The following is a 12,182-nucleotide window of genomic DNA, read 5'->3' on the forward strand; positions in this document are numbered from 1 at the left end:
GCTAACACTCGGAATGGCCAATTCTCCTGCCACATAAGATTTGCTTTGACATTTTACTAATTATAGCAAATCAAACAAATGCTGTTTTCTAATGGGGTTGTTGTAATAGCTGATTCAGTGTCTGTTGGACATTTAAGCCAGTGCAACTGCCGCCGCTGCCGAACCAAGCAGTTCTAACAAGGAACAGCAAAACTCCGAAATTTCACAGCTAAATTAATCCAGGGAGAGGCAATTTATACCCAACATCCTCATAAAGTAACGATGGAGCACCAAGCCGCCTTCCAGCACTACTCCTCAGAAAACTTAAACATTGCTTTTATCTCAATAGCGGTTGTAACGCCAAAATTTACAATGCGCACCACTACTATGGTAACCAGAACCATTCTTTTCAATGCACAAGTGATTCACATCAGTTTCGTTTTTTGTTTTAAAGCGAGTGACTTCAGTAAAACATGCAGTAGAGCTTAAAGTAGCTAATGATCTCATAAGATGTCAGTACTCCTCGTTACAAACATGTCAGAGGTCTGTGACCCTGCACAAGGGTACGCATGAACACCTCGCCCTAATTAACCCCGTCGATACACACGGTCCATTGCGATGAACCAAAGGATATACCTGAGCCAAATAACCAAATAGCCAGATAGGGCCATAATTGTCAATCCGCTGTTTATGAGGGCATAGCTTCTAAAGTATTTGCGTTCGTGTAGCAATAGGTCACCTGAGAATTCGGTAAAACAGATAATTCCAGAACAAACAATTCTGAAAAGCATCACAAAGCAGTTTCAACACCAAGAGCTACAATAAGGATGGTGGTGCCTGTGCTGAGGTGAAAAAAATAATGTGATTATCCGGGATAATACGTTTTTAATGAAACACAGATCGAGAGTAAATTTAGCAACATTCTCAAAACGCCGTTACAATCCACCATTCTTTGTCGAAAATCCACTAGTATCCATTGGAAACAAAAAAAAAGCAGAGCTACAAGACAATGTTTTCCTAAGAGCCCTTTCAAGAAAATTACCAAGATATGATAAACAAATTTCAGTGCATTACCACCACCTTCCTTCGAAGCCTTCGCATCTAGATGATGGTGTATTCCGCAGTTTATTAATAAAAGTTTAACCCCAAAACGGCGCATACTTCTTTGCTGGTACATTGCTAATTGGCACAAAAATCACCGCAAATCTATGCAAAGGAAGCACCAACTGCGTTGGTAAATTTTGTTAATAAAGTTATTTTTGTGCTAGGCTTTAAAAGCGACCGTTATCGAGTAAAATGAATTTTCCTAAAATACAACTAAGTATGTTATAATGGTCAGACTTAATAAATTACTTAACCAGTTGATGATGCAAAAAAAGCAGATGTGTGTACACACGAAACCCGAAAAAAATCACCTTAAATGTAAAAAAGGTGCGGTGACAGTGTGCGGTTCCTCTGTGAAGTTGACGATAAAATGGTAAATTCTAAGAACTTATCCTACCTAGAAGTATGATAAAAGTGGCACCTTTTCACGTCTCAGAACCATAACACATACCTAGTTCTCAGTATTTTAACACAAAATGTCTTTTTAATCTATAGTAGTGAAAGAGGAGTGAGTAATTTAAATGGAGTCAACAGAAAAAGATGCTACGAAGATAGCCGCGCAACGCCACTGATGTTACGAAATTTCAGTTTTTTTATAATCGACGGATAAGCTTTGATCCGAAATTCAAACATCAGTCGAATTTGTCGGATGAGCTGCAACCTCCATTATTTTAATATTAAAAAGAAAGAATCAATGATGCGGTGCACCTAAGCCAGTAAATTCAGCAGCTTAAACCTCTACCACCGAGGCTCCTAGTATAAACGCATTACGAATTAAAAGGAGAGCAACGCATCTCCACTAGGTAAAGGCGCCTGTCCATAGGCATAAACAACGAAACCAGTGACACCTAGACGTACTCAGCCGATCCACTGATGAGCTGCTGCTCCCTTTACTCTTCGTGCGAAACCCTTCGACAAGTGTGCGGAAAATCATGCGCATTTTTTTGCTGAGAGAGAGTAACCGTTGTCGTTGTTATTGTTGCGCCTGTACACGCACAAGGTTGACCTACCATGTGCGCCGGATGATTGCGCACTAAAGGAGTATAAGTAGTTCCATAGAATGCAAGAAATGGGTAAAGCACTCGGCTGTCAGAAATGCTTCATAAGAACGGAGGTGTGAACAACATCTTTAGTGCATTCGGTCAGGCCTTTCACAATGTTAGCCAAGGGAGAAAACCTGGTCCCGTCGGCAATTTTGGGTGAGTTCAAAAACTACTCATCTTTACGTAATCGTGTCAGTACCTTCGAGGCTAGCTGATAGAGTAAACAGCGGTCTTACAGACACACGAAATCCGACTAGATAGTCCAACATTTCGAGGCGATAGCATAAAGAAATGATTGAGTGTTTAACAAGGTTAAAGTGTGACAATCTAAAGGTCATGACCGATCCAGAGCTAGTTTCACATGTAATAGAAATAAGTGAACGCGGCATCGAGTAAAATGCATGAACAGTGCAGAGAGAGTCGTATTAAACAATTTCACTTGTGGTTGACAGAAACTTTAGGTGCAACCCAATGCGGGGCGGTGGGAACTGCGGGTCTTGCGTACCTCCGGCCGGCTGTCCCGGCCAGTCCATCCCGACCATTTGGGGAGGCAATTGGGGCAACTGCACCTCGACTCAAAAGCTCGTTAACGCTATGGCAAGTGGTCCAGTGCGAATTAGCTAAGCACGCGTTCCAGTGAGCCAACTTTAAAAAGTTGTCCGCCACCTAACTCTTGCACTAATAAAGCATACTTTCCACCACCACACAACTAACTTCCTGCATTCGTAAAGATAAAAGGAAAAGGGGTCACCGGGTTAATTGGTGGGAGTATTTAGGCACACGGTATTTGCTAAACAATTATAATTGCGGGGAAAAAGAAACCTGATAAGAAATCCGTTTGAAACACAGGCGAGGATCCAGTTATCCAGGGAAGTGGTAAAAGCTAGTGTTTAATGAAGGGCGTTCCAAAGCCGATAAAGATAGTGAATGCAATTCAATAAATACAAGCTCGACACACCTTCATAACCCTGTGCGTATGTCGCAGAGCAAGCCAGCACTGCTGTTCGATATGAGACTGCAGGCTTTCCGACTGGAGTACGGTGGAAGTGGACGGTAACGGCAACTCCAGCGTCTCAGGCACTAGACCGATTTGGCCAGAGTAGAAGCACTCAGAGGCGAACCGAATCGCCTGACTATAGGACGCAGTAACAGCCGGCGCCCAGTAAGAGAGCGAGCGCACTCGCATCGCCTCTACATCTGCAGTATGTCTCACCTCGACGGCAACAACGATGCTGGATATCGCCACGACGATAATCTCATCTTTACCCACCTGAAAACATGAAAGAGGATTGTTTAATCCAGTTATATTTCCGGATCAGTCGTACGATCATAATGGTGAGAATTCTGTGTGAGAACCGTATTGAGGTAGGCCGCTGGGTTAAACTACCATTCACTTAACTATTTCTGGTTTCTAGCACCATTCTCAGTACTCTCAGTATTCATATTCACACAAACTGATAGGGCAAACACACATCATTAAAAGGTCAATAAAAGCACTATAAAATAATTGACCTTCTGGTAAATGGGTCATCGTTGCTTCAGCTGCATTAAGGTTCTCCACTACGTGAGCTGTCTCCCTGGAGAAGACGTTAGCTTAAGACATACAGCGGAGGTAGATGAAGTTCATCAGCTAAGTTGCGCGGGGCAGTTAAAGAGATATTTTTGCAACTTTAAAATACTTTTCTCTGCACCTCAAAACGACTCTAGGGACTGAATTGTATCAAAATAGCAGACGAGTGGAAGTTTCAGATCAACCTAGTATTGTGGTGGAGACTTTCGGCTACAGTACTCGGTCGTTGAAAACAGTATAGGCTAAGCAAGAAACCTGGACAGTTTATAGTCCAATCCTTTAATTGCGCGCCTCTACAGTGTCCACGTTCCCAAATGGATAGCCTCCAATCATCATTAGTGTGACGACCAACTACCTTATCACAGCAGGAAAACGTAAAAAGGGCTTAGTTACTCATTCCAGTCAACGCGGGGTCAGCAATTCTTTGTGAAGTCTAGAGCGTTCTCGTGTTCTTTGGAAGGAAAAAAACTATCAGGGATATCGCGGCACCACCAATATCAAACTCAACGCTGGTAACCTAGACAAAATGTACGTAGAGGACCAGCACAAAAATCTCATTGCAAAAACTTAACTCTAGTGAAGCTAGCTTAAACCATTTTGCCAAAAGCGCAATGCATTAAAAGCGTGAAAGCTGTAAAAAAAATTATATTTTGGGTCTGATAAGGGGACGCAGGTAAATTAAATAACAAAAGCAATCGTGTACCATAATGCTAAGTCAAATATGTAGCAAAATTCCATAAAGTGTAATGGATAGAGTAGTTGAAACCCTCATACCCCAACAATAGTAAACCGATTAAGGACTTCAAGGGGCCACGGAGATGAAAGACAGACTAGACTCGGAGGTGCGTTTCCGACGCGACGACGTCTTGCGGAAGGACTGTCAAAAATCTGCTTGAATGAATTATCAATTGAGCCAAGAACACTGGAATCCGAGATTTCAGCACTTGTGGTCAGGTGGCAATGAATCACACTATCAAAATTTAAACCGAATCTACCTAGCCAAAGTAAGTGGTGGAAAGTATAAATGTTTAACTTGCTTAGGAGCAACTCCAATTTAGAAAATGCGCTTTGGGTTGCGTTTTTAAGACGTAAATGCAGCTCCGTTTCTACCGTCGAACAATCTACGCCTATGCACGTAGCCGTTGATAGAAGCCCACCAGGCATATTAAGAATCCCAAGCCTACTGTCGACGGGAGTTAGCAGCGGTTGATCACCAAACAAGCAGTCGCGTCTTTCCGTATTTGGTATATCTCGAGAAATTTCCAAAGGCACAGCAGTGCTGAGATCAGTCAGTCTATCCTCAGTGGAAACAAAAGGACGTCTATGTATAACGTCACCCCCAACAGTAATATCCTTAGCAATGTTCAGCAGGGCCTCTCTAGAGGAAGAAATATTAATCCGATCTTTACTCTAGATAGGAAATGATAAACGGTATATCAGCTTTTACCTCCAACCGGAAACCCGTGTATCGAAGATAGGCGACGGTTGCGAAGGGATCACTGGAATGAATGACAACTCTTGGCTCCTCAAGTGGAACGATTCGTTTAGTAAAAAGTGGGCAATCAAAGGTGAATGTCTCAAACTCCCCACCCTCACCACAGGGATTCAGCGCACAGTTTGAATCATCTGCGAGGCAAAATGCACGTGGAACGAAGTCAGCGATCCAACAACCCAAATCGCGTTCCACATCCAATCCAAAAGAAGCTATCTGTACACATTGGGAGAGAGTAACACGCGTACCTTAACAATCTTTGCCATCACTCCAGCGCCAACCATATCAAGTAGAAGCTCTTTTTGGTCTCTTCGCCAGAGGTATGCCAGTGAAACCCATGAAAGACGTTCACAGATGCTTTCAACACGCTCACGCTGATAATTCGATAAAATTGCACCAGAAACCAGGCCTTTAATATCATCATGGGTCCTGTGAACCAGCGACAGAAGACCAAAAAGATCCTCGACCTAGATACACCAAATAAAGTGATTTAAACCATTCACTTCGTCCCTAGGCGGTACGTCATAGGTTAGAGAGTGGCACGTTGCGGCGTGCATGATCCTCGATTGGTAAAGGGGTATGTTCATAGCTTCAGCAAGATAGCGAACACCTTCCGCACCAACAGTTTGGAACATATAACTATCAATCTCTACGGTACTTATTAAAATAACACCGTAAATCACTAAGATACTCTTTTTCAGCACCTGGGGGTTGCATATTCACTAGGGCAACCACTTCATGATTCTGGGAAATGCTTTCCAAAATAGAAAATATGCTGTCTTTTCCTCCACTAACGAGTGCTGCAACGCGCATCTCGCGATACGGGGACGACTCCTGGGGTTATTATTTCCATGCTGCTTCGGAGCAGAAACGGCACTCAAGGTCACAGCGAGACTACGTAAAGTAGACGGATTTGAAGATTATGGGACTAAGAATAACTAAATATTGAATAAATATATGTGCTTCTATTTAAAGTGTCACAATTTCAAAGTTTTGATCTTGTGCCTATGGAGGAAAATATATACATTTGATCAAATGCCCTAAGTCAAAAGCGTAGACTAATAACAACGACTCTTTCTAGTTTTAGATACAATATGATGCAATAAAGTTATAGTAGAATACAATTTTTATAAACACTTAAAACCATGTCATGTATCCGGAAAGGAAAACACCGTATCCTGTATTAGTAAAGACAGTAACAATTGGTTGTTACATTCTAGACTTCATGTTACTCGAGTCATTATTTTAATATCTTTCGAGCCTTGCTGTGAAACTGGATTAGCATTTTTACCAGGAATAGTCATCACTATTATCAAATGGGTTTTCGGGCTAGTAAAGTATAAACAACCGAAAAAATCAAACATAAGTCGTACTCAGTAAAGACCAGAATTATTTGATACTTTGAATAAGCTGACGATAATTCGCCGTGTTAGTGATACCTCAAGGACCAACTCGTTTGGCCGTTTTTTCGGTTTTGTCGCGCTTACAACTTCTGCATAGTTAGCTGTGTTAATCCGAATGGAGTATGAGTGGGTTCCCCTACTCATGGCTTTCAATGGTCTTGTTCCGGTTTTCGCCACACTCTGAACAAATGTCTTGCACAAATCATTTCGATCAATAATGTATCTTGTGGATTTACCAGATTTTATTTAATAGTAAAAATATCTTGCTTAAGCACTTGGTCGCGTAGTGCTCACCCAGGTATATTAAACACTGATGGGCCGTATTAAGTCACCTATCGTTATACAAGGGTTTCCCGGAAGAAGTGCTGCTGGGGACGTATTGAATTGGTTCCAATTCGATTTGTATTCATGGTTTATTTAATTGAACCGGCTTATAAACTTCAGTTTGAGATGCATTTCACACCGATAATATCCATGTAAACTCTCCAGCAAAATAGACTGTTTTATATTTCCTTAATTTATTGATCACTGACCAATTTGTCTCACTGTTTGTGGGAGGTTTATTAGCTAATTTGATAATTTGGCACCGCACGTACTTGCTACGCACCTACGTGCTCCCAATTGGCACTGGACATATTTTAACGAGCACATCACTCGGACACAAATCCAAACAATCTCGGAAAACGAAATAATGTCCCAATTTTTAAAGGTTTACTTTATTTCAGTCAATGGAAATGAATGTTCCAGGTCATATTTCATTCAGGTAAAAAGAAGTTGGCCCATTTTTTTATGCTAGCAACTAGTACAAATATCTGCACACTTATTTGGTTATTAATACAATGATATGAGATACAAAATCCCCATTGTATGGAAACCTTGGTAACCTTGGATGCTTTAGAACGTGGTGTTCCGAGCCTCCAGTAGAATTGTAATAAACCAAAGTATTGTGGAAGAACATATAGCAATAACGTGCAGAAGAAATGCTGGTAGGCAACTAGCATGGCCCAAAGGCTGTGACATGGCGGAAGTACAATCTACAGAACTGGAAGTACCCGAGTAGTCGAACACACGATTAAATCATTGCAAGGGATCGTGTTAGTATATGTATTTCTGGGAGATGGGAAGTAAACACTCAAATTTTAATGTCTGTGGACAAATAAATAATAAATGAATATGCATGCATATCATATCTAGGGTATCGTTATATTAGCACTTACAGCTCAAGGGTTGTGTAGGCTTTCGGAGTAGGACTCCTTGCGAAATTTCTAATGATCACAATATGAATTTGATAAAATCACGCTATTTCCACAACTTCACCCAAATTTTCTTTGGGATTACTTGTTCTCTGTAGTTATGATAAGAATATGTACAAGTGCTTGTACACCTTGAGATATGAGAAGGCAAAAGCGGACTACAAAAGCAACCTGAAGAAGCGGAGGTACATGCTGTGGCTTCTAAAGCAAGTTTTAGGCAAAAAATGCATGAACTTTTTAACAAAGATTCAGAACTTCTTGATCAAGTCCCTCTAAAAATTGAAGAAGATCGGTACCTCCGTCGCGAGCAGCTAAGGGAGGAAATTGAAGAATTACGAAAACTTAAGGAAATTGAATGTAAAACATTAGCGAAAGCTGGATATAGGTAACTTTTAGTATTTTAAGCACCGTATTGCTAGCAATTTACTTCTGATTCCTAATTCTGTAGCCGTCTTTCTTTTCCCTTCATACGATTGAAAAATAATATGATTAGGCATACTTCCGTCAAGACTAATCCGCGTTACTTTTCGCATTTATTTGCACATATGTTGAATTTACTGGCTGGATTAGTTTGGTTGGAATTCTCTGCAGTTACACTGTATCCGTAAGGGCATATCCAATTTCGGCCACGAAACACACGCTTGAGTTTAAATATAATGAAATATTGGTAATTATACAGTCATTGACAAGGCGTGCTGTTGGTCCGATTGACAGTACACAGTACCCATTTACTTTAAACCTAAACCTGAAGCATAGCCTGTCGCCTAGTCTATTATCTTTCCTTACCATTATTTTACCTTTTATCAACCAGTATAAATTCACTGTTATTAGAGTCTGATTAGAAGTACCGGTATAATGCGACCAAGATAATTCTGAGTAATTTGATCAATCGTGAATCGTTAGGTTACGTGGCGTGGAATGGGCAATGTAACGCTTGCTATTAGCGGTATCCACAATTTAGGTTTCTAAAGCCATTACTAGTTGTTATTCAACGTGTCTGGTCCACTAAAGCATATTAGAGCCCCGTGCATCTGTGTTTCGAGAAATAATTAGCGGCACTAGTAATACCGTTATTGGTGCCACTAACATCGAAAGGGTGGGAAGGGTCAGAGATCAAATTTTCTGAATTGATTAAAGCAAGTATCCATCCAGTACACGGCTATTAGCTTTTAATGGGGTATTTAACTTTTTAAATGTCCACTTAAGTTGCTAATGTATAATCCTATTCTCTTGGATAAATAACTTGCTTATCTTACCCAAATCGTGTATTCCCTACTGTTAATTTAGAATGGCCCCGAAACGCATTTAATTATTAATGTTCCTCGTTGAGCATTAACATCGGACGATTAAGAATCCTCTAGGTTTCTTAACCACATTTCACCGTTATAGGAAACAAACAACGATGAATAAAGATAACTATAGACCACTTCTGAATAAGCTTTATATGCAGGATCTCAATGCACAGGTTGAATTGAACAAGCAGATAAAGGCCTATGAGAATAGGAAAGAAGAGGGCATGGCAAAAATGACTTGGCTACCAGTAGGCCACGATTGTGGAAATGGCAATACCAGACCCAAAAGGTGGGTTCATGTTAATTTCCTCCCTCAATGCTTAAAGGGATTTAAATGAGGAATTACGCGACGCGATGGCAGCCAGAGAGGCAAAACTATCAGAAATTGCAAAACAAAAGGAGAGGGAAGCAGAAGAAATGGTAAGAAGTCCAACCACTTAGGATGAACAGAGTATGTGATAAGGAAAAAGACGTTGATATTTTGAACAGTGAGAGTGGTGGTAGGCTGAGTATTTTCAATGTTTTCGCTTAAGTGAATTTTCGCCCTAATCCTCTATACTATTTGAAGTTGTCATTTCCTGGAACAGGTTACACTCGAGGTGCGACTTTTTTTGGTTCTACAAATTTAAATACTGATGTATTCATTAATCATGCAATCGAATAATGCATAAATGTCGTGAATTGCGTTTCAGAGAGAGCGTGAAGAGGTTTGTTTGCGTGAGAAAGCGGAGGCTACCAAAGCAGCTTATGAAAGAAGAGCGATGCTGCGAGGTGCATTTGAGCAGCAAATTAAGGAAAGAAATCAAGAACTTTGGACTAAGAAAGTGGAGGACGCAAGAGTTTCAGCCTGGTTGACCTCCAATGCTAATCAACAGGTTTTGGTAATGAAGGATAAATCGCTTCATGATAAAGTGAGTAATCAGGTGATTTAAGATTAAATCATGTCTAAAACAACGGTTTTTCTCATAGTAAACGACTAACACAAATATCTTAGTATAAAAACGATAACGAGGGTAACGCTACAGGTTGCGCATATCAGTTGTGACTAAATTTTCAAAAGAATTACTACGTAACTACTTATTTTACCACAGCTAAACATTGGACCATTGCATGGGCCGTGTGGGTCCATGTCTAGGCTAACGTATAGGAGTATTGAAGCGTTCTAGCATTAAGTGGATTAGCTAAGTCGAGAACATTAAGTTCTTTAATGTAGAAAAGTGATTTACAAACAAAAAGTATGCCGGGTTTTTAAAAATGAGAGTTATGGGAGATTGTTGTCTTCAACATCAGGAGAATCTTTTATTTGAACGAATAGCTAATGAAACATGTTCTTTTACGAAGGCGATTGCCAAACAAAGAGCCCTGGATTTCTTTGATTATGTGAAACAGTTGGAAGAGGAGAAACAATTGGAAGAGAAAAGAAGGGAACGGGCTATGGAGCGGATAGCTAGCGATATGATGGAAGCAAACGAGGCTAAGCAGCGGCAGATTAGGGAGGCGAGCCAGGCTCTGGAAAGGGAAATTAGGCAGGCACAACTCAAACAAATAAAGGAAAAAGGTGAGTAAGTCAGTAAACTTGGCTTGAAGCCAGGGTCAGACAATGGTACTCATCGAGCTGTAAGTGCTGCTTATACTAAAGGTACAAATTATTTTCGTATAGAGTGTTAGTCGCCCTATTATTTTGTAAGAAACCCGAAAACTCATTCGTGCGGATGCCATATTCACTCGGTTCGATTCGTACCGGCTGGACAAACTGGAATGCCTAAAACTAGGCCCACTGCTTACCCCCTAATTTACCACGATATAGGTTAACAATGCGATGCCAAATACTTGCGTACTTTGAGTTAATCATGAATTTCGAGAAAAAAGTGAAAGGGCTTGATTTCCAACAGTCGGAAAATTAGAGAATTTGAAATAATCCTTCTCAAATTCTCAAATAAGACCATCTTATAATGCACAACATGTTCAACTGTGAGCGCTAAAGGCGTAGGGACAGGACTGTCTGATAATTTTCTCTCATTTTAATTCCAGAGGGGAGGTCAATTGTACCTACAACTGATGGTGGTCTCAGCTTCCTAGACAAAATGCATGCTGACGACGGCCGGAGAGTGGATGGAGCGAGGATAATCAGGCAGGAGAACAGCCGTTATCTGCAACAGCAAATCGCTCAAAAGCCTTCAACTGCGCTCTTTGAAGACTGGGGGATGGAAGGCCGTGAATTCACCCGATCACCCCAACGCTCCCACGAGGAGGATTTGGCCACCTATGAGTACTTAAATCCTTTGCGAAAACTGTCTCTAAAGGAAATGGAATTCTAACGGCAAATTTGTTAAATGGTGCTAAAGCCGAAGCGCTTATAATAAACCACTTTAATGCATCCTATGTGTTGGTTACTTTTAAAATGATGTAAAGAACAAGAAATATTAACGTGGGACTGGTATGATGTAGTCCACATGCACACCCAGTCAATTATTAAATTATTTCACGTTTCGACGAAAATTCATGAGGGGATTTAGAAGGTCTGTATAGCGGGAGCTAAAGGGCAACTTAGTTAAGATAAGTAGTGACTTTGTGTGAAATTGGATTGTGTTAGAGAAGGGATGAAGATATCACAAGCTCAACACTGACAAAGCTTTCAGGTTTAACTATTTCTGCAACTTGATATGAGGAATTCCAGGAAGAATGTCAGTCATATGGCTGATTCATTCCAGTTGGAGCAGCATTGCCTCCTTGTGAAAAGTTAAGGAGAAACGATGGCTCAACTTTATACACTGAACGCCTAAGTCAATGATCTGAAAAGGTCGTTAAAAGGTAACTTACAAGAATAGTGTGAGAAGGGTAAACTATTATTTAAGTGGCTAGTTATCAGGACCTAGAAAGATGAATATAACTTGCTTTGAAGGCTGCTTAGAACTCCGGAGGTTGACACAAGAGTAGCGAAAGCAACGCTACTGAAAAGATGTGAGTAAGATATGACGCGCCCACGCATGCAAGCGCTAGCAAGCAGCACGTTGACGAGGTCACGTGTAATAGTTGTAGTTGTTGC

The 12,182-nt window shown here is 40.8% G+C and overlaps 2 protein-coding genes across 2 annotated transcripts; one reads left to right on the forward strand and one right to left on the reverse strand. All coding sequences in view use genetic code 11, as the record gives it.

Annotated features, from left to right (window-relative positions):
• Nucleotides 1-4,283: 4,283 nt before the first annotated feature.
• On the reverse strand, nt 4,284-6,552 carry EGR_02475 (ATP-binding domain-containing protein 4; the record flags this gene model as incomplete). The annotated part of the gene is made up of 5 exons (XM_024491724.1): nt 4,284-4,406; nt 4,471-5,106; nt 5,144-5,404; nt 5,437-5,655; nt 6,421-6,552. 5 exons carry the CDS (start codon nt 6,550-6,552, stop codon nt 4,284-4,286), a joined length of 1,371 nt encoding a protein of 456 aa, XP_024353875.1.
• Nucleotides 6,553-7,955: 1,403 nt separating this feature from the next.
• EGR_02476 (hypothetical protein) lies at nt 7,956-11,454 on the forward strand (the record flags this gene model as incomplete). The annotated part of the gene is made up of 7 exons (XM_024491725.1): nt 7,956-8,029; nt 8,062-8,229; nt 9,234-9,425; nt 9,463-9,556; nt 9,829-10,047; nt 10,478-10,694; nt 11,168-11,454. 7 exons carry the CDS (start codon nt 7,956-7,958, stop codon nt 11,452-11,454), a joined length of 1,251 nt encoding a protein of 416 aa, XP_024353876.1.
• Nucleotides 11,455-12,182: the final 728 nt, after the last annotated feature.

This window comes from Echinococcus granulosus, assembly GCF_000524195.1.
Source record: "Echinococcus granulosus chromosome Unknown EG_S00011, whole genome shotgun sequence".
NCBI classification, from domain to species: Eukaryota; Metazoa; Platyhelminthes; class Cestoda; order Cyclophyllidea; family Taeniidae; genus Echinococcus; species Echinococcus granulosus.